The following is a 25,496-nucleotide window of genomic DNA, read 5'->3' on the forward strand; positions in this document are numbered from 1 at the left end:
CGACGGTGGCGGCCAACGTCTGCCGCCCTCAGGCCCTGCTTATAGCGCCCGGGCGGCGGGCTGACGTCACAGCGGCGTGCTGACGCAGCGGCGGAGACAGCGGCGCGTTTTGGGGAGCTGCGGGAGGCTTGTCCAATGTTGGGCCCTTGGAGGTCTAGGAGCCCGGGCACGTCTTGAAAGTGGAAGCTTCTAGAGGCGCTCAGGCCTAGCCCTCCGCCTCCCCTGACTGGCAATAGAAATAAATGAATTGCATTTTGTAAAGTCTGCTTTCAGTGGCATGTTCTAACTTCTTTGTAGCGATTGTTACCAAATACTTTCAAAAAGTATGTTGAATGTCTACCCTTCTAGGCATAAATAGCACCTATTTCCTACTGAGTGAGCCTAATGGAACTGAGGATCACAATTAACCTATTTTTAAAAATCATTTCTCAGTGCTGCTAGATTAAAATATCATTTTAATACTTCAAGAAATAGACTAATGAATAGTTCTACACTCTTGCATTTATGTGGAAAATAACAGACCTTTTGGAAACTATATGGAAAGAAGCAGTTGTTGAATGGATGTGCTGTGCAATTTTGATACTGTTTTGAATTAGTATAATGAGTAGCAGTTGTAATTTTATTGTCTTTGAAATGTTTTTTTAATGCATCATTAAGATTTTTATAGAATAGTGACAGAAAAAAGGTATCTTAACTGAAATAATAAGTTTAATAACTAAAATATTTCTTAGCTTTCAGCTTATTTGGAAAAGTTGTGAAAGTCATCTTATAAATCCACTTACCGAATTTATGGAGAAACCTACAAGTGATAGGAGCTACTCAGACGAACTCCTTTTCCATCTGAAAAGTAGATCAGAGGAAGATTTACCACAGCATACCAGTGGAAGTCATCTCAGGTGGTATTCTCATCAATATTTGAGGAAATCTAATTTTCTGATTTCCAGGTGTCTTAGTCCATGATTGCATTGTTAAAAGAAATACTGAAGCTGGGTAAATTTAAGAGAATAGTGGTTTATTTTGACTCACAGTTCTGGTGCCCTGGAAGTCCAAAGCCATCACAAAATGGCAGAAGACAAAAATTTTAGCAGATCAGAGTGTGTTCTGTAACCACTGTGGGTTTTTTTGTTTGTTTGCTTGTTTTTCTGAGATTCTGGTCTCATCCCCACAGTTTATCTCAATAATTAGATGGAAAAGTCACGGGTAACTGTTCAGTTGCTGGTTGCTTCATGAACATTTAGTAGAAGCGTTGAATAAAGATTTTTTTTCCCCTAAAGTGCTGCCTGCGAACCCCACGAAGAGGCGGGGCGACCGTTGCCAGAGAAGCCCCTAGACGCGTAGGAGCTCTGCTTTTGTCCCACGAGCACCTCGACGGGCGCTCTCCCACGGAAGCGACTGTCGGAATTCGGCTGCTTTTCGCCTTGCATCCCCTGCCTTCCTTGCTAGTCTTCCTTCCGCGGCACTGCCCGCTGCGACCCAGTCCCGCTTAGCTGGCCCACGGTTGCAGAGCACAGGTACGCTCCCAGATCTCTCACGACTGTGACGGCCAACGTCTGCCGCCCTCAGGCCCTTCTTATAGCGCCCTGGCGGCGGGCTGACGTCACAGCGGCGTGCTGACGCAGCGGCGGAGACAGCGGCGCGTTTTGGGGAGCTGCGGGAGGCTTGTCCAATGTTGGGCCCTTGGAGGTCTAGGAGCCCGGGCACGTCTTGAAAGTGGAAGCTTCTAGAGGCGCTCAGGCCTAGCCCTCCGCCTCCCCTGACTGGCAATAGAAATAAATGAATTGCATTTTGTAAAGTCTGCTTTCAGTGGCATGTTCTAACTTCTTTGTAGCGATTGTTACCAAATACTTTCAAAAAGTATGTTGAATGTCTACCCTTCTAGGCATAAATAGCACCTATTTCCTACTGAGTGAGCCTAATGGAACTGAGGATCACAATTAACCTATTTTTAAAAATCATTTCTCAGTGCTGCTAGATTAAAATATCATTTTAATACTTCAAGAAATAGACTAATGAATAGTTCTACACTCTTGCATTTATGTGGAAAATAACAGACCTTTTGGAAACTATATGGAAAGAAGCAGTTGTTGAATGGATGTGCTGTGCAATTTTGATACTGTTTTGAATTAGTATAATGAGTAGCAGTTGTAATTTTATTGTCTTTGAAATGTTTTTTTAATGCATCATTAAGATTTTTATAGAATAGTGACAGAAAAAAGGTATCTTAACTGAAATAATAAGTTTAATAACTAAAATATTTCTTAGCTTTCAGCTTATTTGGAAAAGTTGTGAAAGTCATCTTATAAATCCACTTACCGAATTTATGGAGAAACCTACAAGTGATAGGAGCTACTCAGACGAACTCCTTTTCCATCTGAAAAGTAGATCAGAGGAAGATTTACCACAGCATACCAGTGGAAGTCATCTCAGGTGGTATTCTCATCAATATTTGAGGAAATCTAATTTTCTGATTTCCAGGTGTCTTAGTCCATGATTGCATTGTTAAAAGAAATACTGAAGCTGGGTAAATTTAAGAGAACAGTGGTTTATTTTGACTCACAGTTCTGGTGCCCTGGAAGTCCAAAGCCATCACAAAATGGCAGAAGACAAAAATTTTAGCAGATCAGAGTGTGTTCTGTAACCACTGTGGGTTTTTTTGTTTGTTTGCTTGTTTTTCTGAGATTCTGGTCTCATCCCCACAGTTTATCGACCCAACCCAACTCATCATGGAGGGCCTGTCCTAATGACATTATTGCATCCAAAGGTCCCACCTTGGGAAACCATGAAAAAAATTAGATTTTCATTGACTATTTTACAATACAATCAATATAGTCAAATTCCAACACATGAACTTCTGGGGGACCACCAGTCACTGCCTATTTAATGCCAAAATGTGAAATCTTGGGTGATAAACCATTATCCAAATCATAACATTAATGGTGCATTAATTCAGATAATTTGCATTACAGACAAAATATAAAACCAGCAGATGGTGTAGTAGTTACATTGCTGGACTCCCATATAGTTGACCGTGGTTTGAGTCCTGGACCCAGCAGCTTAAAACTCATGCTGGTCATATGTGCGTGTGTGCCAAAAAATCCCAAGAGGAAAATGGAGGAAAAGAGATTGTGACTTGGCCATCCCCACTGGGGGTTAATTCCTCAGTTTATGTCTCTCTGTCTCTCTCTGTCTTTTCAGTGAGCACATACACCCTATAGCAAAAATCTCTCTAAAAAATAAAAAAATAAAAACCTTGCCTTATATTAAGAATCTATAAAACCATAAATTTTTGTACTAAGGTAAATGAAAATATAAATAATATGGCATATCAGAATTAATGAGTACTAATTCACTGTCATTTGATGTATTACTATATAACAAATCATTGTCACATTTGACTTCTTTAATTGTGGAACACACTTGTTATTTATATGAATCATTGCTCTCTACCCCAAATGGCAACCTTAAAATATTATTTTCACTGTACATAGTATAATCGAGCTTCCAGTTTAACTTGTTTCAAATAAAAAAATATATTTTATATATATATTATATTATATATATATATATATATTTTTGGTATAGCCTCTGAGATGCCCTAAATTGTTAATGAGCCATTATTTTATGTTCTATGAAGACAAAAGCTGCCAATTAAAGACATAGTTTATTACTTGAAATTTTATGTATCTATATTATAAAAGTTCCTTCAAACTTATTTATATATAGATTTTATTCCAAATATTGGGTCGTCAGAAAAGTCATGATGCAATTTTGTATAGGAAAACATAGAAAAATATGTCATGACCCAATAATTTATAATTACATAAAAATAAAATATAGGTGAGATAAATTAGTTAAAGTAGTCTCAGAACTTCTTTATAAACAAAGCCAACCACTGTGATTTACTTTTTGATTTAAAGTTATCCTTGCTATTAAGAATATTGGTGATATCACATTACTTTTTAAAATAATTAATTAATTAATTAATTTACTTTGACCAGAGAGAGACAGAGCAAGTGAGAGAGAAACTGAGAAAGAGAGAGAAAGTGAGAAAGCAAGTTGCCAGGTCTGGGACTCAAACCACAGTTGGTCATGTGGGAGTACAGCACCCTTAACCACCACGTCACCTGCCGGCCCCGGTGTTATCACATTTCTTAAGAACATCTTTAAGTGAAATAATCTTTTTTCATTCTAGGCTCTTAATCACAGTATAGAGCAAGGCTGTCTGGAGTCCTGCCTCTGAAATGTTGCTAAACTTTCCTACTTCACTAACTCCTCATCCCCTCTATGACCCTTTGTTCTTAGGGTTAAAAAAGTGTAGCTTTATCTCTGGGATATTCATCAATGCTTTGGACACCCAGTCTCTAAGTTCTCAGTGTGTGTAGGCACAGACAGGTCAAGATTCCCTCCTGACAGACAAAGATTTTAAGACACATCTGATATCAGGATGTGAAAATGTGACGGGGGCAGACCCCACAGCCTAGTGGTTAAGGGAACTGGAGTCCATGTGGCCAACTGCGCAGTTTGAATCTCAGTTCTGGTGGCTTGAAAACATGCCTGGTACATGTGTCTCATACCTCAAATCTAAATAGAATGCATAAATGGAGAAGGAATTGTGTCATGACCACACCCCATTGAAGGGGTGTTTTTTCTCTCTGTATGTGTCTTTCTAGCACGTACAGAGAAGAGAAGAGAAGAAACCAAAAATTTAACTTAATCATAATACACAACAATATCCAGGTAAAACATAATTAAGAAGGCAAATAACAGTTTTGTTTCGAATGGTAATATATTCTCAAGCAAAATGTGAAAAATTTTTAGATATCTCAAGAGTTTTAATTTTTTTGTGTTACATCTGTTTGGCTTATTCATTCTATTGGAATGAGTGAGTTTAGGGGAGGGAAAGTTTAGGAATGAGGTCTAAAAAGATACATCTTTTGTGTTTGGAATAAGAGAAAGAAAGGAGAAATAAAAAAGACACGTATACATTCACACAAATCCATTTTATAAACCAGAGAGGGGATGTTGAATAATTATCCAACATAGCATAGGTAAACATTATTATTGGTGGTCTCTCTGTTTTACATATATTAACACTTTAAATTGTCTTTTCATGTGTCCAAAAATTTGGAAGTATAGGGAAAAATACACACATTTTCAGTGACAGTTTATGATATTTTACAGAGCAATTTATAGAACTGTAATATTTAGTAAGACTATGCTATATTTGTATACAAAGTATAAACTTTTAGTTTATGTGACAGATTTAACTTACATTTTCTTTGTGCATTTCTAATTAGCCTGAAGCAGGACATCCCACACAAGAAGCCTGAACTGGAAACAATGCTTAAAGAAGCTGAGTTGGCAACCTGCTCTGTAGAATTACTTTTGCCGTTATTTAAGGATACCATTGAAGAGATTAGTTTTGAAAATGTGAGTATCTGATTTATGAACATCTAATAAAAAACTAGTACAGTCTGAGCATTTCTAATCCAAAAATTCAAGATCACAAATATTCCAAAATCTGTAATTTTTTGGCACTCACGTGATGCACAAGTAGAAAATTCTACACTTGACTTCATATGGTAGGTCTCAGTCAAAACAAAATATTGCATACGATTACCTTCAAGCTATGTTTATACAGTTTATATGAAACATAAATGAGTTTTGTGTTTAGCCTTGGGTCTCCTCCCCAAGAAAACTTACTGCGTTTATGAAGATATTCCAGAAGCTGAGAAAATTAGAAATCCAAAGTACTTCTGTTCCCATAGATTTCAGATATTGAACTTGGATAATATGTGGAATGTATTGCCATCTCATATTTTAAGCAGGAAAGCTCACATATGGGTATTTGATACCAAAAACGAGAGTTTATTGGTGTTCTTTATTCCTATATCATTACCTTTCCTAAAGATAATGTCAGCAGACACTGATAAGAGGCTAATCTGGAAACTGTATCTTGGTGCTTGACTTACCTGGAGTTGAACTAGAGAATCATCTTTTATCCTAAGTAAATTTAGGGACCAATTGGTGGTGTGGTAGTTAAGGTGCCAGATCCCACATGGTTGATTGCAGTTTCAGTACCAGACCTGGAGGCCTGAAAAACATAGTAGGTGCATGTGCATACGCGTCCCAAATCCTGAGAGGGCAATGGATGAGAAGGGATTGTACCTGGGCCATTCCCCGCTGGGGATGATTTCTCACTTTCCTCTCTCTGTGTCTCTTTCCAATGATTGCACGTGCCCTATGGCAAAAACCTAAAAAAAATAGTAACCCTGAAATAGTCATTTTAAAATTAGTATTATTTATATGTTCAATTGTTAGACATCATTTTGATTCTTCTGAGAGGTGAAACATACCTTTTTTTTTTTTTATAGGAATAGAGAGCTGAATTTTAAAATTTCAGCCTTCTAAACATTGAGCTCAGGGGGAAAAATACTTTATTCTTTAACTTTTATTAGGATAAATGCCTGAAATATTTTAGAGTTTAAGCCCTTAGTTTGATTTTATTTGACTATAGTATACTATGTAACAAATCTTATTTACTGTTAATCAACTTGGCAAAATTTGCTATTATTATGTGTAATAATAATAGTAATAATCATTTCTTATTAAGAAAAATTATTCTTTGAAAAGATACTGTATTTTAGAGTTTTTCACATAATGCTATGTCTTAAAATGTGTATACGGTTCTTATATTTTGTCAGGCTGATTTTTCTGCATCCAATTTGAAGATAATTTCTAAACAGAAGGAAATATTAACAAAAGAATTAGACACATTTAAACGTGTAAAACTGGCTTTAGAACATCTTCTTAGAAAGACAGACTACAAACAAGTAAGGCATCATTTAATAAGCACTCCTTTAATACTGATATTTTTTGCATAAAGAGTATACTATGTCTCAGACTGTAGAAACTGAAATACTGGTATATTTGAAATGGAAATGGTTCTCTGAATTTTTGTTTGAAATGACAATCATTAAACTAACACCTACTTAGAATATCCTACAAATAGTTCTACGTGAAAAGAGCATGTTTTTATAGAAATTTTTTTTTTATTTCGTGTCAAAAACTTTCAATATTTGTTTTTTATTTACATACTCTTAGAGTTCAAGTTCCTATGTATGTATTATATTTATATATACTTTTTTGGTAATAGCTTTATTGAGATATAATTCACATACCATACAGTTCTCCCATTTAGAGTATAAAGTTCAGCGCTTTTAAATTATTCACGGAATTGTGCAGCCATAACCGCAGTCAATTTTAGAGTCTCTCCATCGCTCCAGAATAAAACCGTGTATGCTTCTCCTATCTGTCTCTTGAAAGGGATCCCTACAACATCAACTGCTTTCTGCATCTTTGGATTTGCCTCTTTTGGATATTTCTTATTAATGGGATCATATGATAAGTGATCGTGACAGCTTTCTTCCACTTAGCATAATGTTTTCAAGGTTCATCTGTGTTACAGCATGCATCAATTACTCTATTATTCTTTATTGCCAAATAGTAGAGTTCACTGTACAGGTATACCACTTTCAGTGATCTGTTCTTCAGTTGATGGCAGTTGGATGGTTTCTAGATTTTAACTGTTAGGAATAATGTTACTGTAAACATTTATTGACATAGTTGTGGTGGATAAACATTTTCATTGCTCTTGGGTCTATATTTAGGAGAAAAATTGTTTGGCATACATGTATTCTTTATACACATTTACACACATATACATCTAGACATATGTAATCCCCTTAGATCTAGGACAGTACTTCTTCAGGTCTTTTCCTACCTCTACCCTGTTCACATGCATGATGTAATTTCAGCCCTTCTCATAGTGGCTGTGAGATGAGACAGTGTCATTTTGTTATTGTGAAATAATATGCATGTAAAATTTATATGCTTCTGCATAAGCATATAAAGAAAACTAAGCCTAACTTTATAGACATATGGTCATGTGTGACATATTGTCAATTAAAAGATTTAAAAGAATAAATTAATGGTTTAGTGGAATAAAGAAACTTTTTAAAATCAAGATTCTTAACTTGACATTCTTTTTTTTTTTGGAGAGGTTTTTGTTATAGGGCGCGTGCACTTGCCAGATAGACAGAGAGAGACAGAGAGAAAGCGAGAAATCACCCCCCTGGGGGATGGCCACACCGCAATCCCTTCTCTTCCATTCTCCTCTCGGGATCTTGGGCACGCACGCACATGCGCCCAGCGTGAGTTTTAAGCCACCGGGTCCAGGACGAGAACCGCTGTCGACTACGTTGGAGTCCAGCGACATAGCCATTATGCTAACTGCTGGTCCCTTAACTTGACATTCTTAATCTGTGATCTGTGAGTCCCTTGAAAGTTTATATGCATTATTGTGTGTATTAACTATAGACTAGAACTCTAAAATCAATCATTTTTACTCTGTGTTTGTTACCTCTTTGACTGTAGGACAAGTGTACTTAAAGAAATTAATTTCTGTGATAGGCTGAAATATCTTGAGCTAATGACAGAATTGCCTAAATTATTCTTCTGACTCCCCTTTGGCTCTTTCCTACAATAATATTTTCTCAGAATTATAAAAAGTATCTAACATTAGGTAATAATTTTTATAATTAGAAAGTTATATGCTCATTATAGAAATTTTAGATAAACAAATAAATATTAATAATTGCCTTGGTCTCAACACACAGTGAAGCCTGTGTTATCTATTCTTTGCAGCCTTCAATTCTGTTACTGTATATGTGTTTTATGGGTATATATGTGTGTTTTACAAAAGAGGGATCATATTATTCTCATAGTTTTATAACTTGATTTTGTACATAACACTATATCATCAATCTTTTCTCATATTAAATATTTTTTAAATAAGAATAATTTTTTTTTGAGAGAATTTTACTATAGGATACGTGTACTTGCAGGAGAGACAGAAAGACAGAAAGTGAAAAATCACCCTCCCCAGCAGGGATGGCAACACTGCAATCTCTTCTCCTCCATTCTCCTCTCAGGATTTTAGGAACGTGCACACATGTGCCCAGCATGAATTTCAAACTGTCATGTCTGGGACTCGAACTGCAGTCAACCATGTGGGAGTCCAGCACACTAACCACTGTACCATCTGCTGTCCCCAGGAAAGAACCATAATTCTGTGGACCCTTACAGTGTCCAAGGTTGACTTCATGAAATCCATGAACCGGGACTAGCTGGTGACATGGTGGTTAAGGTGCCTACACCCCCCAATGACTGATGGTGTTGTTTGAGTCCAAGACCCAGTGGCTGGAAAAATATGCCAGGCATGTGTGCGTGCATACCCAACACTCTTAAAGGAGAAATGATAGAAATGACATCGTGGTGTGAAAATCCTCTATGGGAGGTGCTTTCCACTGTCCTTCTCTCTGTCTCTCAGGTGTGCACATGCCTTCTAACAAATTTTTTTTAAAAGGAAAGAAATACATGAACCAGCTGAAATTGTGTATGTAATTTTTCATTTTACATATATATTTATTACAAATTTGTATTAAAAGACTTTGTAGCATTTTTAACATATTCATGTAGGAGTATGACCCTCAAAAATTATCAAACTTTCTTCTATGGACTAATTTAAAATGTCTACATAGAATTATATTAACTAATTTGCTCTAATTCTTTAAGAAATTTCTTATTGTTAGAATTTAGGTTGCTTATAATTTTTGCCCACTTATAGATAGCATTTTGTTGAGCTTTTATATAAAATTATTTTTTGTAATTTTTAAAATACATTATTGACTTATAATTTCTGAAGCCTTCTTCGGAATTAATTTAGTAAAATAGCTAATTTCATAAATTGTGGATAGAAATATTGGGTCATCAGAAAAGTCATGACACATTTTTTCTGTTTTTCTATGCAAAAAGGCATCATGACTTTTCCGAGGATTCAATAATTTGGAACACTTAGGCAGAAATCCTTTTAATGGGTGGGGCTGGCAGGTGGCATGGTGGTTAAAGTCACTGGACTCCCACATGGCCAACTATGGTTCAAGTCCTGGACCTGGTGGCTTGCTTTCTCACTTTCTCTCTTTCTCTCTGTCTGGTCAAATTAAAATAAATAAATACATACATAAAAACACACATACATACAGTTAAATAAAATAATTCTTAAAAAAGAAAGAAATCTTTCTAATGGTTAACTCTTAAAATTCTGAACTGTGCATAGTTGTTATTGATATTAGTTTCTTGAGGGATACTTACTCTGCTTCCTGTTTTTTAATGTAGAGAAATCGAGTTTCTGAACACTGATTTACAAAATCCTTTTTCACAGACAGGGGACAATCTACCCAGCATGTTATTAGAGAACCTAACTGGTAATGAAAGTGAAAATACTGTAAGTGTTTTCCTATTTTGTATCTGCTCTTTCTGACATTTTTTGTTTCTTTATATGCTGCTTGGTTTGATAAAATTAGCTAATATTATCCAAGTTGTAAAATGTCTAACTCTTACATTATGTTTACTGAAGAATCTTAAGAAGAAGTTACTTGAAAAGGAGGCCTATATCCAAGAACTTTCATGTTTGTGTCAGAATGAAAAGGTAAGCTAATTTTGAGCTCTTGAGCTGAAGTCATTGTGTTTTCTTTCCTTTTTTTAAAAAGAATTATTTACTTAATTTTTATTTATTCATTCATTTATTTTTAATTTGACCAGAGAGAGATACACAGAGAGGGAGGGGGAGAAAGCAAGCCACCAGGTCCAGGATTTGAACTGTGGTTGGCCATGTGGGAGTGTCCAGCACCTTAACCGCCGTACCACCTGCTGGTCTCCTATATTTTCTTAATGTTGATTCCCTCCCCTCCTTTTACCAACTTGGCTCCATAGCCTCAGAAATAAGTACAAGAAGAATTTTTTTAAATGATAGATTATTTGGATATTTTGCAATTTTTATGTATCAAACATAACATCTTAATTTTTTAGTTTTTTTTCTTAAGAGTTTTATGATATTTCAGTCAGGCTACTTGGTATAAACCATAATACATTAGGAATTTTGCATAAACTTATATTTCAATTTGGGGGCAAATTATGGAATTCTTGTGTTTTAGAGGCATTTTACATATACCTATTATTTTACTGAGGAGGATAAATGGGAATTTAAAATTAGAGATAACTATCAGGAGATATTAAATAAAAGTTGTGTGGAAGAGAAAAATTTCTCCTAGATTTACATGAGATACATCTGTAATTGGTGGGCAGTTTATATAAAGTAGTACTTTTTATCAGCTCTTTGGAGCATGTATAACTTAGTGTAAAATTAAGGATATTGGGAGAATACAATAAGTAACTCTTGTTTGGTGATTTCTCTTCTCTGTTACAGGCAAATGCTTTGAAAGCAAACCGTTTCTCTCAATCAGTAAAAGTAGTACATGAACGACTACAGCTACAAATTCATAAAAAGGAAGGAGAGAACGATAAGTTAAAAGAATACATAAAGGTTATAAATATTCATCAATTTCTATAGCTTTAGTGATAGAATTAATGGAAAAATAAAAAAGCCATTCCGTAATTTTAGAATTTAGTGATTTTACAAGAATTCAGTTTAAGTGTTGCCATGGGAAATACATATTTAAGGTAAATTTTGAAATTTCTGGCCCATCTGAAAATTTGGGTTTAAAGTCCATAAAAATTCCATTTATTTCTTTTTTTTTGGAAAGGTTTTTGCTATAGGGCATGTGCGCTCGCCAGAAAGACAGATAGAGACAGAGAGATAGAAAGTGAGAAATCACCCCCCAGGGAGGATGACCATGCCACAATCTCTTCTCTTTCATTTTCCTCTCGGGATCTTGGGCACACACGCACACATGCCCGGTGTGAGTTTAAGCCATCGGGTCCGGGACTCAAACCGCGGGCGGCCACGTGGGAGTTCAGCGACATAACCATTACGCTAACTGCTGGTCCCCAAATCCCATTTCTTTCTAATACCAATCTAGGAAGGATTTGTTGAGATTAAATTACTTTAAAAATATTTCTCTTTATAATTTATGTTTATTGTTGAAAGTTTCGATTGTAATTCTCTGAGTACTAGCCCTAAAATACTTTGAACCAATTTTTCTTTCTAGATCTTTGGAAGAGACACAATAATTATCTTTATAATATGTAACATGTATATAGGTCTTTGAAAATAGGAAAAGGCAAATAATCAGCTTGAAATTTATGTCTATTCATTTATCAAGACCGAGGGATTCTTTATTTTGTAACAATAGAAAACAATTTCATAGTTTCATTACATTCTCTGATAGTGCTCTGTGTGGGATTTGATAAATCTAGTAACGTCGAAATCTCGTGTAAAACCTTGCTCAAGAACGTTTTGCTTCACCTTTCATGTTTAAAAAGGTTTTTTTTTACTTAAACCTAGCAGCTATCATGGTGTGATAATGACACCCTGTGGTTTTTTTGAGGTATGACAGCAGCGTTTCCTGTGGAGTATTCATTTCTCTTCTGTATGATTGTTTTCTCCATTTATTACATTTGATGGAAAAAAAATTTTTTTTAGCTTAGGATTTATTTTTAAAGACAATTTACAAATATTTCTTCTTCTAAGGATCTAGTCATTCTTCAAAGAGGTCAAGTCTAAATCTTAAGCTGTACTTAAAAAAAAAAAAAAGAGGTGTGTATTTATTAGGTTGTTGAAAAAGTCATGATGTGTCATGAATTTTCTGACAACCTAATATTTCTTTCATGTCTTTCCATGGAAAAGAGAGGAAGACAGAGACAGGGATAGCTTCCCCCAACATGGTCTTCACACCATGATTTTCACCAGTCTTAGCCAGCCAGGAACATTACGAACAGAGAACTTGTGAGCAGAACCCAGGACCTTCCTATATGGCTTCAGCATTGCAGGTGGCTGCACTACCACTGTGCCAGAGTGACTGGCCTGGATATGTACCTTCTAATCTCAATTTTTGTGGAAAATAAGAGGCGTAGTTTTTCTCGATCTTAAAGTTAAGTCATAAAGCCATTTCTGTGACTCCTTTTTTTTTCCCTTTTGGGGGAAAACTTTTTTTTTAATTGAGACGACTGTCTAAATGAGAGATTAAAACCAAAATTCTTTAATTAGTTCACATTCTTCTTCATATTAAATAGCTTTCAAAATGTAAAAGTATAAATTTTACACTAAGTTATGCACGCTCCAAAGAGCTGATAGAAAGTCTTAATGTCTTTGATATTTAATACTGAAGTTCTGTTTTTCTAATTAACTAGTTTATTTTACATTCATTCACTGAACATCACAGCATACAAAATGTAGTTTCCCATCCACAATACAGTTTAAGTGGCTTGGTCATACATGTTATCATCAACAAATAATTTTCCATTTCTTATTTCATATATATTCAAAAATAAATAAATATATGTGTATGTGTGTGTATATATATATATTTTTTTTACTTTTATTTCTCACCCTCTGCCATTTCCCACTCTCTTCTCACACTACCTCTGGTGTCTGCAGTTGCTTTCTATTCCTTCTCCCCCCATACCCCCACACACATTTTATTGGTTAACAAAATATCTTAATTGATCTAACTACTTTCTATAGCAAGTTTAGCTGATATATAAATATCTGTGAACAAATGTTTGACTTTAGGCATGAAACTGTTAATAGAATGAATATACAATAAAATAGCACCTAGCTGCGGCTATATTAGCTTACTGTGGTCATTAAATAGGTATTTTTACATTTTTTTTAATCTCAAGAAAGGCAGTTTTAGTTTTAATAAATCAAAATAAAAAATGTTAAGAGAACTTTGCTTAAAACTTAAAGTCAGGAAAAAAGTTAAGATTCTGTTCAAATAGTAGGTACACAGATCTGTCGACAATTCAAGAGAAGACAAGAAGACAAAAATCCTTATCTCTGGAGTACAAAGCATAGAAAAAGATAATATTGTTTTAGTCAAAAGTAATAAAATTCTATTTCACTAGCTCAGTTTCATGTACTTAATCTAACTTCTGTTGTAATCTGAGCTTTCTGTTTAAATTCTGGAAGATAATATTCAACTCTGGACTTGTCCCTACCATTAAACTGGCCCTTTCTTAGGTGTTTTTTAACTCTTATTTCTGTGTGTCTGACTTTAGTTTTAATGATATAGCATTCAAAACTAGCTGGAGAACTGCTCTGGTGTCAGTAAATTCTTTCCGTTTTTTGTTGTTGTTGTTTTTTCAAATTGGAGAATGTTCTTGTCTTCTTCCCATATGAGGAATAATCTTGTCAGGTATAGTATTCTTGGTTGAAATTGTTTTTCCCTCAACACTTTGAATATGTTTTTCTTATCTTTCCTTACTTGCATTGTTTCTGGTGAGAGGTCCATTGTTAGCCTGATGGGATATCCTTTGTAAGTAACTTGTTTCTCTCTTGCCCGTCTGAGTATCTTGTGTTTGTCTGTGGTTTTGGTCAATCCAGGTATAATATGTCTTGGAGAAGATCTTCTTGGGTTGGTTCTATTTGGAATTCTTTGTATTTCTTGGGTCTGGATCTTTGAATGCCTCTCTAGGTTTGGAAAGTTTTCTTGCAGAATTTCATGGAATAGATTATCAATGCTCTTAATTGTCTCTTCACCTTTGGGATACCAATTACCCAGATATTTGGACATTTAATGGTATCTAGTATTTCTCGTATATTGTTCTCATTTTTGGGGAGCATTTTCTTGGTCTTTGTGGTGGATTTTACTAGTCCAGCAATTCTATCTTCTACATCTGAGATTTGATCTTCTGTATGATCTACTCAGCTTTTAATACTTTAAAGGGAAGTTTTGATTTCCTGTATTACAGCCTTCATCTCTAACAGTTCTGTTTGATTCTTTTTTATGCTGCGTATTTCCTCTTTTAGATTGTGCAAGAACTCCCTCACCTCCTGGAACTTCATGGTTCTATTCTCCTGCCTCTTCTCAAGTTCATTGTCTCTCTTCTCTTGCATCTCTGTTAGCTTTGTCGCTATGAATATTCTAAATTCTTTATCAGACATTTCCATGAGTTCCATTGTACTGTATGTGGATGAAGAGGAGTTTTATTTTCCCTTGGGTGGGAAGGTATTGGTTTCTTATATTTTTTGTGCCTCTGTGGTGATTTCTAGTCATCTGATGGGGTATACGTTTCTTCCTAATTTCTTTAAATTCAATCTGAGCATTTACAGGTGTGCAGGAGGAGATGATCTGCAATCTCTTTGCTGTTTTTTTTTTTTTAATCTCTTTGTGCATCAGATTCAGTGGGTATTGTGGAACATGTTGACCCTAATAGTATTCAAATGTTCAGCTACAGTTCCCTTAGATCTGTTTAGGCACTCAGTAAGTACATGGAGGCTGAGCAGCAAAGTGATGAGGTAAAAGAAAAAGGAAAACGAAACAGAAAAAGAGAGAAAAAAGAGAGAGAAAAAAGATAGAAAGAAAAAAATAAAACAAACAAAAAGATTTATTTATTTATTTAAAAAGCTAAAAATGAAAACTGTGCAGCGCGAGTGTGCACTAGTTCACAACTGCAATGAAGGAGTCTTCTACTGAAGGCCTACCCTTTGCCTTTCCTGAATGGGAGGGTAGAAAGGGATTATTAGTAAGATAAAGGAGGATCTGAAAGCCAAAAGAATACTTTACCTTAAAAAATTAATGGGATCAGCAGACAGCACAATGGCTATGTTGCTGGACTCCCATGTAGTTGACCACTGTTCAAGTCCCAAACCCAGTGGCCTGAACTCACGCTGGGCGTGTGTGTGAGCATGCTCAAGATCCTAGGTGGAGAGTGGAGAAGGGCTTGCGGTGTGGCCATCTCCCCTAGGGGGGTGATTTCTCGCTTTCTGTCTCTCTCTCTCTCTCTCTCTCTCTGTCTTTCTGGCAAGTGCATGTGCCCTCTCGCAAAAAACCTCTCCAAAAAAAAAAAAAAAAAAGAAAAAAAAAGATCAAAAAGTGAAAAGACAAAGAGAGTCAGAGAGAGACAGAGAGGGATGGATACAGGGGGGTGCCCTACCACTTTAGACTGGGGGGTGGAGGCTGAATTTTCAGTAGAATATCTTCTTTTCTCTTATTCCCTGAAAGCACTAATAATAGAAAATAAAAACATAAGAGTTTTCACACTAAATCAGATCCATCATCTATCCAGCCTAATTTGCCTCTCATGTTACCAAGAAAGATATTAAGGAGATGGTTGTGCCAGTTAACACCATCACATTCAAGACACAGAGCCTGTTCTCAAATATCTTTTTATTTTTTCCCATCTTATGAATCTGATGGTCATTACTTTATCTAAGCCTGAGTTTGGTCTTAGAATAATGACTCCCACAGATCTACCATTCACTGAATAAAGCAGTACGTATATTTTCCTTAATGTAACTCTCTATAGTGTCAGGGCCTGCCTCAATTCTAGAAAATAAAACTCATTTAATTTATCTCATTTATGCCCGTTACAATCTTTAAATTTTGGTCACATCTCTTCTAGCCTTTTTTAAACTGAAAAGTCTTAATATATTTGGGGAGCTACCAATTTCTTTGTGCTTTGTGTATCTGTTATTTGGATAATTACCAACCCAGTGATGGAGTTTTTTGACTAGTTTTTAAAATTAATATGATGTATAATACTTTAGATGTGAACTTAAAAAGAAAATGTTAAAGTTAAGTTTTAAGTTAGAATTTGTACCATACTCATCAATATTAGTGTTTTTAAATAATGCTAGAAGTAGCTTTATGTAGATGTATATATTTTAAACTTGCATTCTTTAACTTGTTGCAAAGAAGTACTGATGAAATCACCATTTAAAAGGTCCAGTATAATTAACTGACTCAACACCAGTGAAAAATGGAGATTTATGCTGTCACATTGGATTTATCTTTTATTTTATTTTATTTTATTTTATTTTATTTTATTTTATTTTATTTTATTTTATTTTATTTTATTTTATTTTATTTTATTTTATTTTATTTTATTTTATTTTATTTTATTTTATTTTATTTTAGGGCGCGTGTGCTTGCCAGACAGACAGAGACAGACAGAAAGCAAGAAATTACCCCCCCTGGGTGGGGGGGATGACCATGACACAATTCCTTCTCCTGTTTTCCTCTTGGGCCCTTGGGCCTGCACACACACACGCCTGACATGAGTTTTAAGCCACCAGGTCTGGGACTCGGTGGTCCCAGACCCAGTGGTCGACCACATGGGATTCCAGTGACATACCCATTACTCTAAGTGCTGGTCCCTCAGGATTTATCTTGTTTATACTCTTAAACACATAGGCATTCTGAAATAATCTTTTCTTTCTTTTTTTTTTTTTAGAGTTTAGAAACCAAGATAGCCCAATGGAACTTGCAGCTGAGAACAAATAAACATGAAGCTGTAACCATGAAAGAAGCAAGTAGGCAAAAAGCTATAGCTCTAAAAAAGGCATCTAAAATTTACAAACAAAGGCTTGAACATTTTACAGGAGATATTGAAAACCTTACCTCCCAAATTAGAGATCAGGTGAGCATATACATTCTTTTAAAGGTATATTTTCATGTACTTAGTTTATGTAGTTAATGTCATGAGGCTTACTGTAATAATTCTATTCAAATGCTATTACTATTAGAAAAACTTAACTCATACTTGTTGCTTTAGTCTTTTACTTTGAAAAATTACATAAAATGTCAAGTTGGCATGTTGAATTATATCAGCATTTCCTTGGGAACTTAAAAGTAATATTAGATATGTCCCACACATTACAAAAAGCTACTATGGCCAGCTGAGGGTGACACTTCATTCATGTGCCCCCTTGGAAAGTTACAGTGCACATTAGCATATTAAAAGTCCTTGAGAAGGAAATACAGGGTAGTGAAGTGTACTGAAAGAAGGATTGGGCCAGTAGGTGGTGTGGAGGTTAATGCAGCTGGATCCCACATGGCCAACTGCATGGTTTGAGGCCAACCTGGTGACTTGAGAAACAAATCAGTGCGTGTGCGTGTGTGCCCAGAATCATGCGAGGAGACTGGAGGAGAAGGGACTGTGGCATGGCCATCCCCCTGGGGAGGAGGGTGATTCTCACTTTCTCTCTCTCCCTCTCTTTGTCTGGGTAGTGCAATGTGTCCTATAGCAAACTTAAAAAAAAATGAAGAAAAGAAATGAAGAAGGGTTTCTTACACTTATTTAACCACAGAACTCTTACCCACAAAGCAACTCTTGGAACTGGTTCTGAGGAACACTAGTTTGGGATATGCTGATTTATGTTATTAGACCATATGACTTTATTCAGTGATTCAATTCATTTAATCTCGGAAATGCACTTAAAATCCTATGCTGACGTAAACACACCATGTGAAAGATATCATTGGGCTTGTACAAAGTTGAAAAATGGACTTAGTGCTTTGTTGTTTTTGACAAATTATATTTATTCAATTACCAATTAATAAAATATTTATTATTTTTAATGTCTCACTGTATCCCACCCCCCCTAAGAACTCATGTTAAGGCTTATATAATTATTAGAGACTTTTAGAAATGAAAACACACTTGTATGAAAACTCATACAAACAAAACAACTTAATATTATAAGCTCAAGCGTTAACATTTTAAGACTCTAACACTTAACCTACATTCAGAAGAATTTAGCTAGATAAAAGAAATGAATAACAGTTTCAAAGTCTGTAAGGTTGTAGACCTGACTTAATACATGAAAATATTCTCAAGTGGTAAAAACTAACTGAGTCATTTTAACATTCTTGAGGTTTTGCAATAGTATTTGGTTGTCAGAAAAATCATGATGCCTTTTTTGCATGGAAAAAAAATGTGCATGACTTTTCCAAAGCCCAATATTTACATAGCATCACCACTAACCCAGATCATTTATGGGAAAACTCTTGTCCCTACTCACCTTGTGATCTGAATCAGGATCTTAACCTCTCTATTTTTGTGTCCTTATCTAAAATAGAGGGTAATAATATCTTCTATGATTGTAGAGAGAGAAAAATGTGTCAAAGCTTGGTGCCTGGCTATAGTGTGTTTTGGTCATACTGTCCTTTCTATTCCTCTAATACATGAAGTTTCTTTGTTTTGTTGTTTTGTTTGTTTGCTGTTGCCACTTGCTTTAATATTCTTCTCTAGCTCACAATAGCTAGTTCTTTTTTTTTACATTCAGGTATCTCCCAGTTGACGTTTCTTAAAAGAGACTTGCCCTAACTACTTTTTGCTATAGGGTGCGTTCGCTTGCCAAACAGACAGAGAGAGACAGAGAGACAGAAAGCAAGAAATCACCCCCCAAGGGGGATAGCCACGCCGCAATCCCTTGGGCACGCACGCACACGTGCCCACTGTGAGTTTTAAGCCACCGGCTCCGGGACATGAACCGCGGTCAACTACATGGAGTCCAGTGACATAGCCATTACGCTAACTGCTGGCCCCATGCCCTAACTACTTTTGATGTAGCCCCACAACAATTAATCCTGTCAATGTCTTTTTTTATAACACTTATTACTATTTGCAACCAACTTAGTTTTTAGTTTACTTTTCTCGCTTAATTATTTCCCTCTCCTGGAATGTAACTCCCAGTGAGAAATCATCTCCCCCCCAGGGGGGAATGGCCATGCCTCAGTCCTTCTCTTCCATCTCCTCCTGGGATTTGTGGCACATGTGCACACATGCCTGGTGTGATTTTCAAGCCACTAGGTCTGGGACTCAAACCTTGGTCAGCCATGTGGGGTGCTTTCACCATGTCATCTGCTGGCCCTGTGAATACCATTATTTAAAACAGTTTTCTGAAGTCCAAACCATGAACAGTTTGGCATTAAGAGCTGAATAATAGTTCAAGAAAATATTATCTCAGTAGCTACACAGTACCTAAAATCTACAAAGTACTACAGAAAGATCAAGGAGAATGAGGATTTGAAAGGCTCCGTGGTTGGTAATTAGAAAGTTGTTAGTTATACTAGTTCAGGAGCAATTTCAATGCAGAAGTGAATGCAAAGGAGACTTGCTTTATGTCTGCCTGTTTATAAGGACAGATGGAAGAAGAAATGAGGATTTTGACAGTGGTGGGGAGAATTGATCCTGGCATTTAGTTCCTGTGGGGTAGGATGTTAAATGATCTATATTTCTGCACACTGAAGGGTTATTCCATTTCCTTTTTTGAAAATTGAACAGATCATAACTTTGCTTCTGGTGGCTTAGATGTGCCATTTCTTTAATGCAGAGAGAAAAGTAAGCCAACTCATAAAGCCCTCTCTAGGAAGATGATTCTGTCATTCACTAGTTCCTGCATTTTAGGAATGTCATACTAATTAGGTACTGTCCTCAATGCTATAGGTATTATTATCAGTAATAAGTATACATCTATAATAATGTACAGATTCCTTTTTCATTAGTAAAATTTATGAATATCTTAATTTTCTTTATAATATTAAACTATACTACATTGTTTATAATATAAACTATACTACATCATCTATAATGCCCAGCCCACTATTCATAATTTATATTAAAATTCATTTTATATAAAGTATGAAAACAGAGTACTAATCTTTCCTCAATATTATAGATATGATTTTGAAAATGTAGACAAAATATCTTGCACTTAGCAAAATGTTTAATAAGTACTTGTTTAGTGAACAGGTGAATGATGGGAGAGAAGGAACCACTCAGTAAATGTTAACTACTGTCAGGTCTGCAGGCTACTGGCACTGTTGCATTCCAGTGAGTGTATCTGCAGAATACAGACAGTGTCACAGTGCCTACAGATCTTTAGGTAGATTTGCAGAGACATTGACAGTAACTTTTTGAGTAATTGTTGTATTCCAGGTACCATTCAAGGCCCTTATAATTCACTTAATGAACAAAAGAAACAAAATTTACCTACCCCACAGAGCTCGCAGTCACTAGAGATTAGCCCCTGCTATCACCTTTGTCTCTTTGCTGATAGTAGCAGCGTGTGAAGGCTGACAAAACAGAGCCTGGCATTTTAACAAAGATAGATAAGGCTGCAGTATTAAATGCTATGGAGTTGTGGGTTTGAGGATAGTTTCTAGTATAGCATACAGGGTTTCTTTCTCCTCTGATGCTTATGTGTTTTTCAGCATCTTCTGTATATAGAATGCAAAATGAAAAGATTAGCAAGTAGAAAGGAACTTTCTATCTTTATTAATTATGAAGCATTGTTTAGAAATAGTTGCATCCACATCCTTTATAATGTTAAGCTGAAACTTCCACTGTGTACAGATAAAATAATAATAAGATATTTTCATAAAGTTCATTTAAAAACTTTTCCGTATTCAAAGCTGCGCCTTCAAGTATAATAAAATTCCATATTTTATCAGAAGAGTTTTTCCTTATTTATTATGTATTTGTGTTTAGGGGCCTGAACAAAAGAAAACCTTATAAAATTACAAGATGAATACTTTATGTATTTTTTAGGAAGCCAAGTTGTCTGAAACAGTTTCAGCTTCTAATGCGTGGAAAAGTCATTATGAGAAAATTGTGATAGAAAAAGCTGAATTGGAAGTTCAGATAGAAACAATGAAAAAGTAAGAAAAAAATTTACCATCTTTTTATTGTTTACTAAGAGTGGCTTTTGTTCTTCCCTCTTGAATGGTTTGTATTTTGATTCTTTTGGATTACATACAGTATAGGTGCTATCCGTATGAGTTGATTTCATAAGCCTTTCCTACTCTGTTATAAAAACCAATAAATACAATTACTTGTGAAAAATGCATTGGTGTTCACATTTTGAAATTTTAAACTTTTAGATTAGTATTTGATATTTGATCATATATCACCTATTACTTCTAGTAAATGTTAATTTTTTTAAGAGAGATTTTTGCTTTAGGGCACATGCACTCACCGGAGAGACAGAGAGACAAAAAGCAAGAAATCACCTCCCCAAGGGAGATGGCCACACCTCAATCCTTTCTCCTCCATTCTCATCTTGGGCTTTTGGGCACACACATACACTCACACACATGCGCATGCGCCTGGTGCCTGGCGTGAGTTTCATGGTGCCAGGTCTGGATCTCAAGCCACAGTCAACTGTGTAGAAGTCCAGCAACATGGGAACCAGCAGTTAGCATAATGGCTACGTCGCTGGACTCCCACATAGTCAACCGTGGTTCACGTCCCGGACCCGGTGGCTTAAAACTCACGCCGGGCGCGTGTGCGTGCGTGCCCAAGATCCCGAGAGGAGAATGGAGGAGAAGGGATTGAGGTGTGACCATCCCCCCTGGGGGGTGATTTCTTGCTTTCTGTCTCTATGTCTCTGCCTGCTGGCGAGCGCACGTGTCCTGTAGCAAAAACCTCTCCAAAAAAAGAAAAAAAAAAAGAAGTCCAGCAACATAACCATTATGTCAATTGCTGGTCCCAGTAAATGTTAATACTAGCTTTCTCTCTCTCTCTTTTTTTTTTTCCTCTTAAAATGTTATTACTCTATTAAGTAAAAATGTATATGTACAAATATGTAGCAGTTTATAACATATGTAAATGCCTGGAAAATTCTAAAAATTATTGTCCTTTAATTAAGGTGACTTAAATGTGTAACAAAGAAAATCAGTGAGTAAATATACATAAATTTTTTGCCTTGAAATTTATTACTGAAACACTAACAATATTGAATCTTGACCAGTAGCTCTTAAATGTTTTATCTACTGTATATTTTCTTCAGTTTTATCATCAAAAACTATATGTAACTTGCTCCTAAAGATTAGTTATCACCTTACTTAATCCCTTCTTCTAACCTTGTTTCTAAAAAATGTGTGTATGCTTGTAGCAAATCTGGATGAGAGGAAGACAGTTACGCAGCCTCCCTCGGGGTGCTACTTCAGGCATTTTATTGAATAGGAGGAGATCATTGTATCATTTTCCGTTGGCATCATCCATGAGTGGTTGTTTTCTAATCAGGGTTCTCTGATGATAGCCTTTTAGATTATTTTCTACTGTTTCCCTTGTTCTAAAAGTTCTGTTACATTTTTGCATGCTCCCTATTTGAAACAGTGTACCCTCCAAAATGATTTCAGACATATCCTTAGATTGTGTTATTTGAATGAAAATTTCTATGACTTTTATAAAAATGTATTATTTATTTTATGAAGGCAAATCAGTAATCTTTTAGAAGACCTGAAGAAAATGGAAGCTCATGGAAAAAAGTCATGTGAAGAAATTCTTAGAAAACTTCACTCAATTGAATATGAAAGTGAAACTGTGAATCTTGAGAATACAAAATTAAAGGTACTGCGTGTGTATGACTATGTTTATGGAAGTAGCTTGAATAAGCAGCTACAGCACTATACAGCTTAGAACAGCGCGCATGCATTATTTTGTCCAGGATGTTACAAAATAATTTCAATAGGTAACTTCTAAATCAATCAGTTTATCCCTTTAACTAGAGATCTGTCTCTGTTTATCTCTCTGTATACAGGCATATATGCACATATATTTTTGTGTGTATTTTTTATATATATGTTATATATATGTATATATAATTATAGTTACATACACAGATACATTTTAAAATTGTTTTGGCAGTACAGAACAAGATTTATGAAGTTGAAAAACTGTCTCTTTGCTCCAACTTAAAAATTTATTTATTCTCCAATTTTAGCAGTTCAGTAAATCATCTAGCATTGCATTAACTTGAATACATAAGACTATTTGTAGGTGTCATGGTTACGATAGGATATAATCTCAGGCCTGTTCTGTTGGAAACCAGAAAGTATGTTCTTGGCTGCTTCTTAACCAGAAAGAATTTTCCTACTTAGTCAAATCCAAGGGTTGATTGGTTTGTATGTATACCAGACAAGAGATGGGGAAGCAGTCCTTATATTTTCTGAGAAAAAAAGTTGTTTGAGTTCTTAGTCAACCAGAGATACATGTAATCAGATGAGATTGGACTGAATATGCTGGCATCATTTATTTAAGTTCCATAATACTACTTTTGGAGGCCAGAAAATAGAAGACAGAAAAGAATCTTTTCTAAACTATGAAGTAAAGTTTGTATGCAGAGGATAAATAACTTATTTGCATAATATGAGTATTATAGAGTACATTTTAAAGAAATTGTAAAATGAACATCTTACGTAGTTTTTCTATGTTTATAAGTTTAATTATATCTGCATTTATATTTAGCTAAAAGATATATACTTATTCTGTGTGTTAAGAAGCCTTTGGGGGAACCAGCAGATGGCATATTAGTTACGTAGCTGGACTCCCACATAGCCAACTATGGTTCGAGTCCCGGACCCAGTGGCTGAAAACTTACACCAGGCACGTGTGCATACATCCCCAAAATCCTGAGAGGAGAATGGAAGAGAAGGGATTGCAGTGAGGTCATCCTCCTTGAGGGGTGATTTCTCACTTTCTGTCTCTGTCTCTCCAGTGAGCACACATGTCCTGTAGCCAAATCTCTCCAAGAAAAAAACCTTTATTATAGGGCCAGTAAGGTGGTTTGATGGTTAAGATGTTGGACTCCCACATGACTGACAATAGTTCAAGTCTAGACCCAGTGGCTTGAAACTCATGTCAGGTGCGCGTATGTGCATGCCTAAAATCCCTAGAAGAGAATGGAGGAGAAGGGATTGGGCTGTTGCCATCAGTCACCCCAGGAGGTGATTTCTCACTTTCCCTCTCTTTGTCTCTCTCCAGCACATGCCGATGGCAAAAACCTTAAAAAAAAAAAAAAAAAAAGAAAAGAAAAAAAAAAAAGAAACTCCAGATGGAGTATTGCAATTTGCATGGTATTTGAGAGAAAAGATCTTTAATGTTAAAAAAGAAGTACTGATACTTTTTCTGAGTTAAGTATTTTTTGTACTATAAATGTACTCTTTTTTTTCCTTGGAAAAATTGCTATAATTATTTCTCTTTAGAATGATATAGACATTATGCCAAAATTGCAATGGACTGTTTTACATGAATATATGAGGAAAACATAGAAAATTTTAAAGTTATAAACAAAGAATAACATTTTAACAAAATGATGGCATCCTAGGCTTAAGTTTTTTAGTTGTTAAAAGGGACTATTTTCCAGAAGGAAATTAAAGATGCATCCAAATCTCTTTTAGACTTTCTAAACTTTTCTTTCTCTGTATCTCTAAAATGTCATGTACTGGAGAAAGAATTTTATGCACTGTAGGTTTTGGTATATTTTCTCAGGGATCAACGTGTTTCCAGATACTGAGCTGTCACTGTGAGAGATATATGATGATATAGTGTCATGCCTTAAGTGCAGAGTAGATAAGGGTCACTTACTAAATACGATAGGAAAACAATGGATTGCCTAAGCCAGAAAGACTCTTTCCTTCTGTTGGACCGCAAAGTTGGGAACTTTTCTCACCTTGGTTTTCAGTTTCTCCTTCAGATTAATGAGCCAAGGTTAGGCTTACAGATCTCAAGTCTTTTTTTTTTCCAGATGGACAGACTTGATTAATTTGAAACAGAGGACTAGAAATTGGCAGTCCTGTGGCCTTTGGTCATTGAGGAAGGACTGGCGGAAGTGGCAGGCGTCTAGGTAATACACTGAACAGGGAAGTAGCAAGGTCTTACTTCAGTCACCTTTGACTTATTATTAT

General features: G+C 35.6%; 1 protein-coding gene across 8 annotated transcripts in view; it reads left to right on the forward strand.

The window, feature by feature from the left end:
- The first annotated feature begins 1,279 nt into the window (after window positions 1-1,279).
- The window catches only part of ODF2L (outer dense fiber of sperm tails 2 like), a 40,522-nt gene continuing 16,305 nt past the window's right edge, over window positions 1,280-25,496 (forward strand). For 3 of the 8 annotated variants that reach the window (XM_027768751.1, XM_006169700.2, XM_006169702.2), the window contains exons 1-10: window positions 1,280-1,511; window positions 2,263-2,427; window positions 5,298-5,430; window positions 6,705-6,833; window positions 10,283-10,345; window positions 10,478-10,549; window positions 11,327-11,443; window positions 17,257-17,442; window positions 21,358-21,467; window positions 23,025-23,160. In XM_027768751.1, the coding sequence (XP_027624552.1) occupies window positions 2,321-2,427; window positions 5,298-5,430; window positions 6,705-6,833; window positions 10,283-10,345; window positions 10,478-10,549; window positions 11,327-11,443; window positions 17,257-17,442; window positions 21,358-21,467; window positions 23,025-23,160 (1,053 nt within the window). In that variant the 5' untranslated portion in view covers window positions 1,280-1,511; window positions 2,263-2,320. Of the gene's footprint in view, window positions 1,512-1,792; window positions 1,855-2,262; window positions 2,428-5,297; window positions 5,431-6,704; window positions 6,834-10,282; window positions 10,346-10,477; window positions 10,550-11,326; window positions 11,444-17,256; window positions 17,443-21,357; window positions 21,468-23,024; window positions 23,161-25,496 lie in introns of those variants that run through there. The other 5 variants (XM_027768754.1, XM_027768756.1, XM_027768752.1 and 2 more) reach the window with 4 other exon arrangements.

Source organism: Tupaia chinensis, unplaced genomic scaffold, assembly GCF_000334495.1.
Source record: "Tupaia chinensis unplaced genomic scaffold, TupChi_1.0 Scaffold147417_1, whole genome shotgun sequence".
Classification (NCBI taxonomy): Eukaryota; Metazoa; Chordata; class Mammalia; order Scandentia; family Tupaiidae; genus Tupaia; species Tupaia belangeri.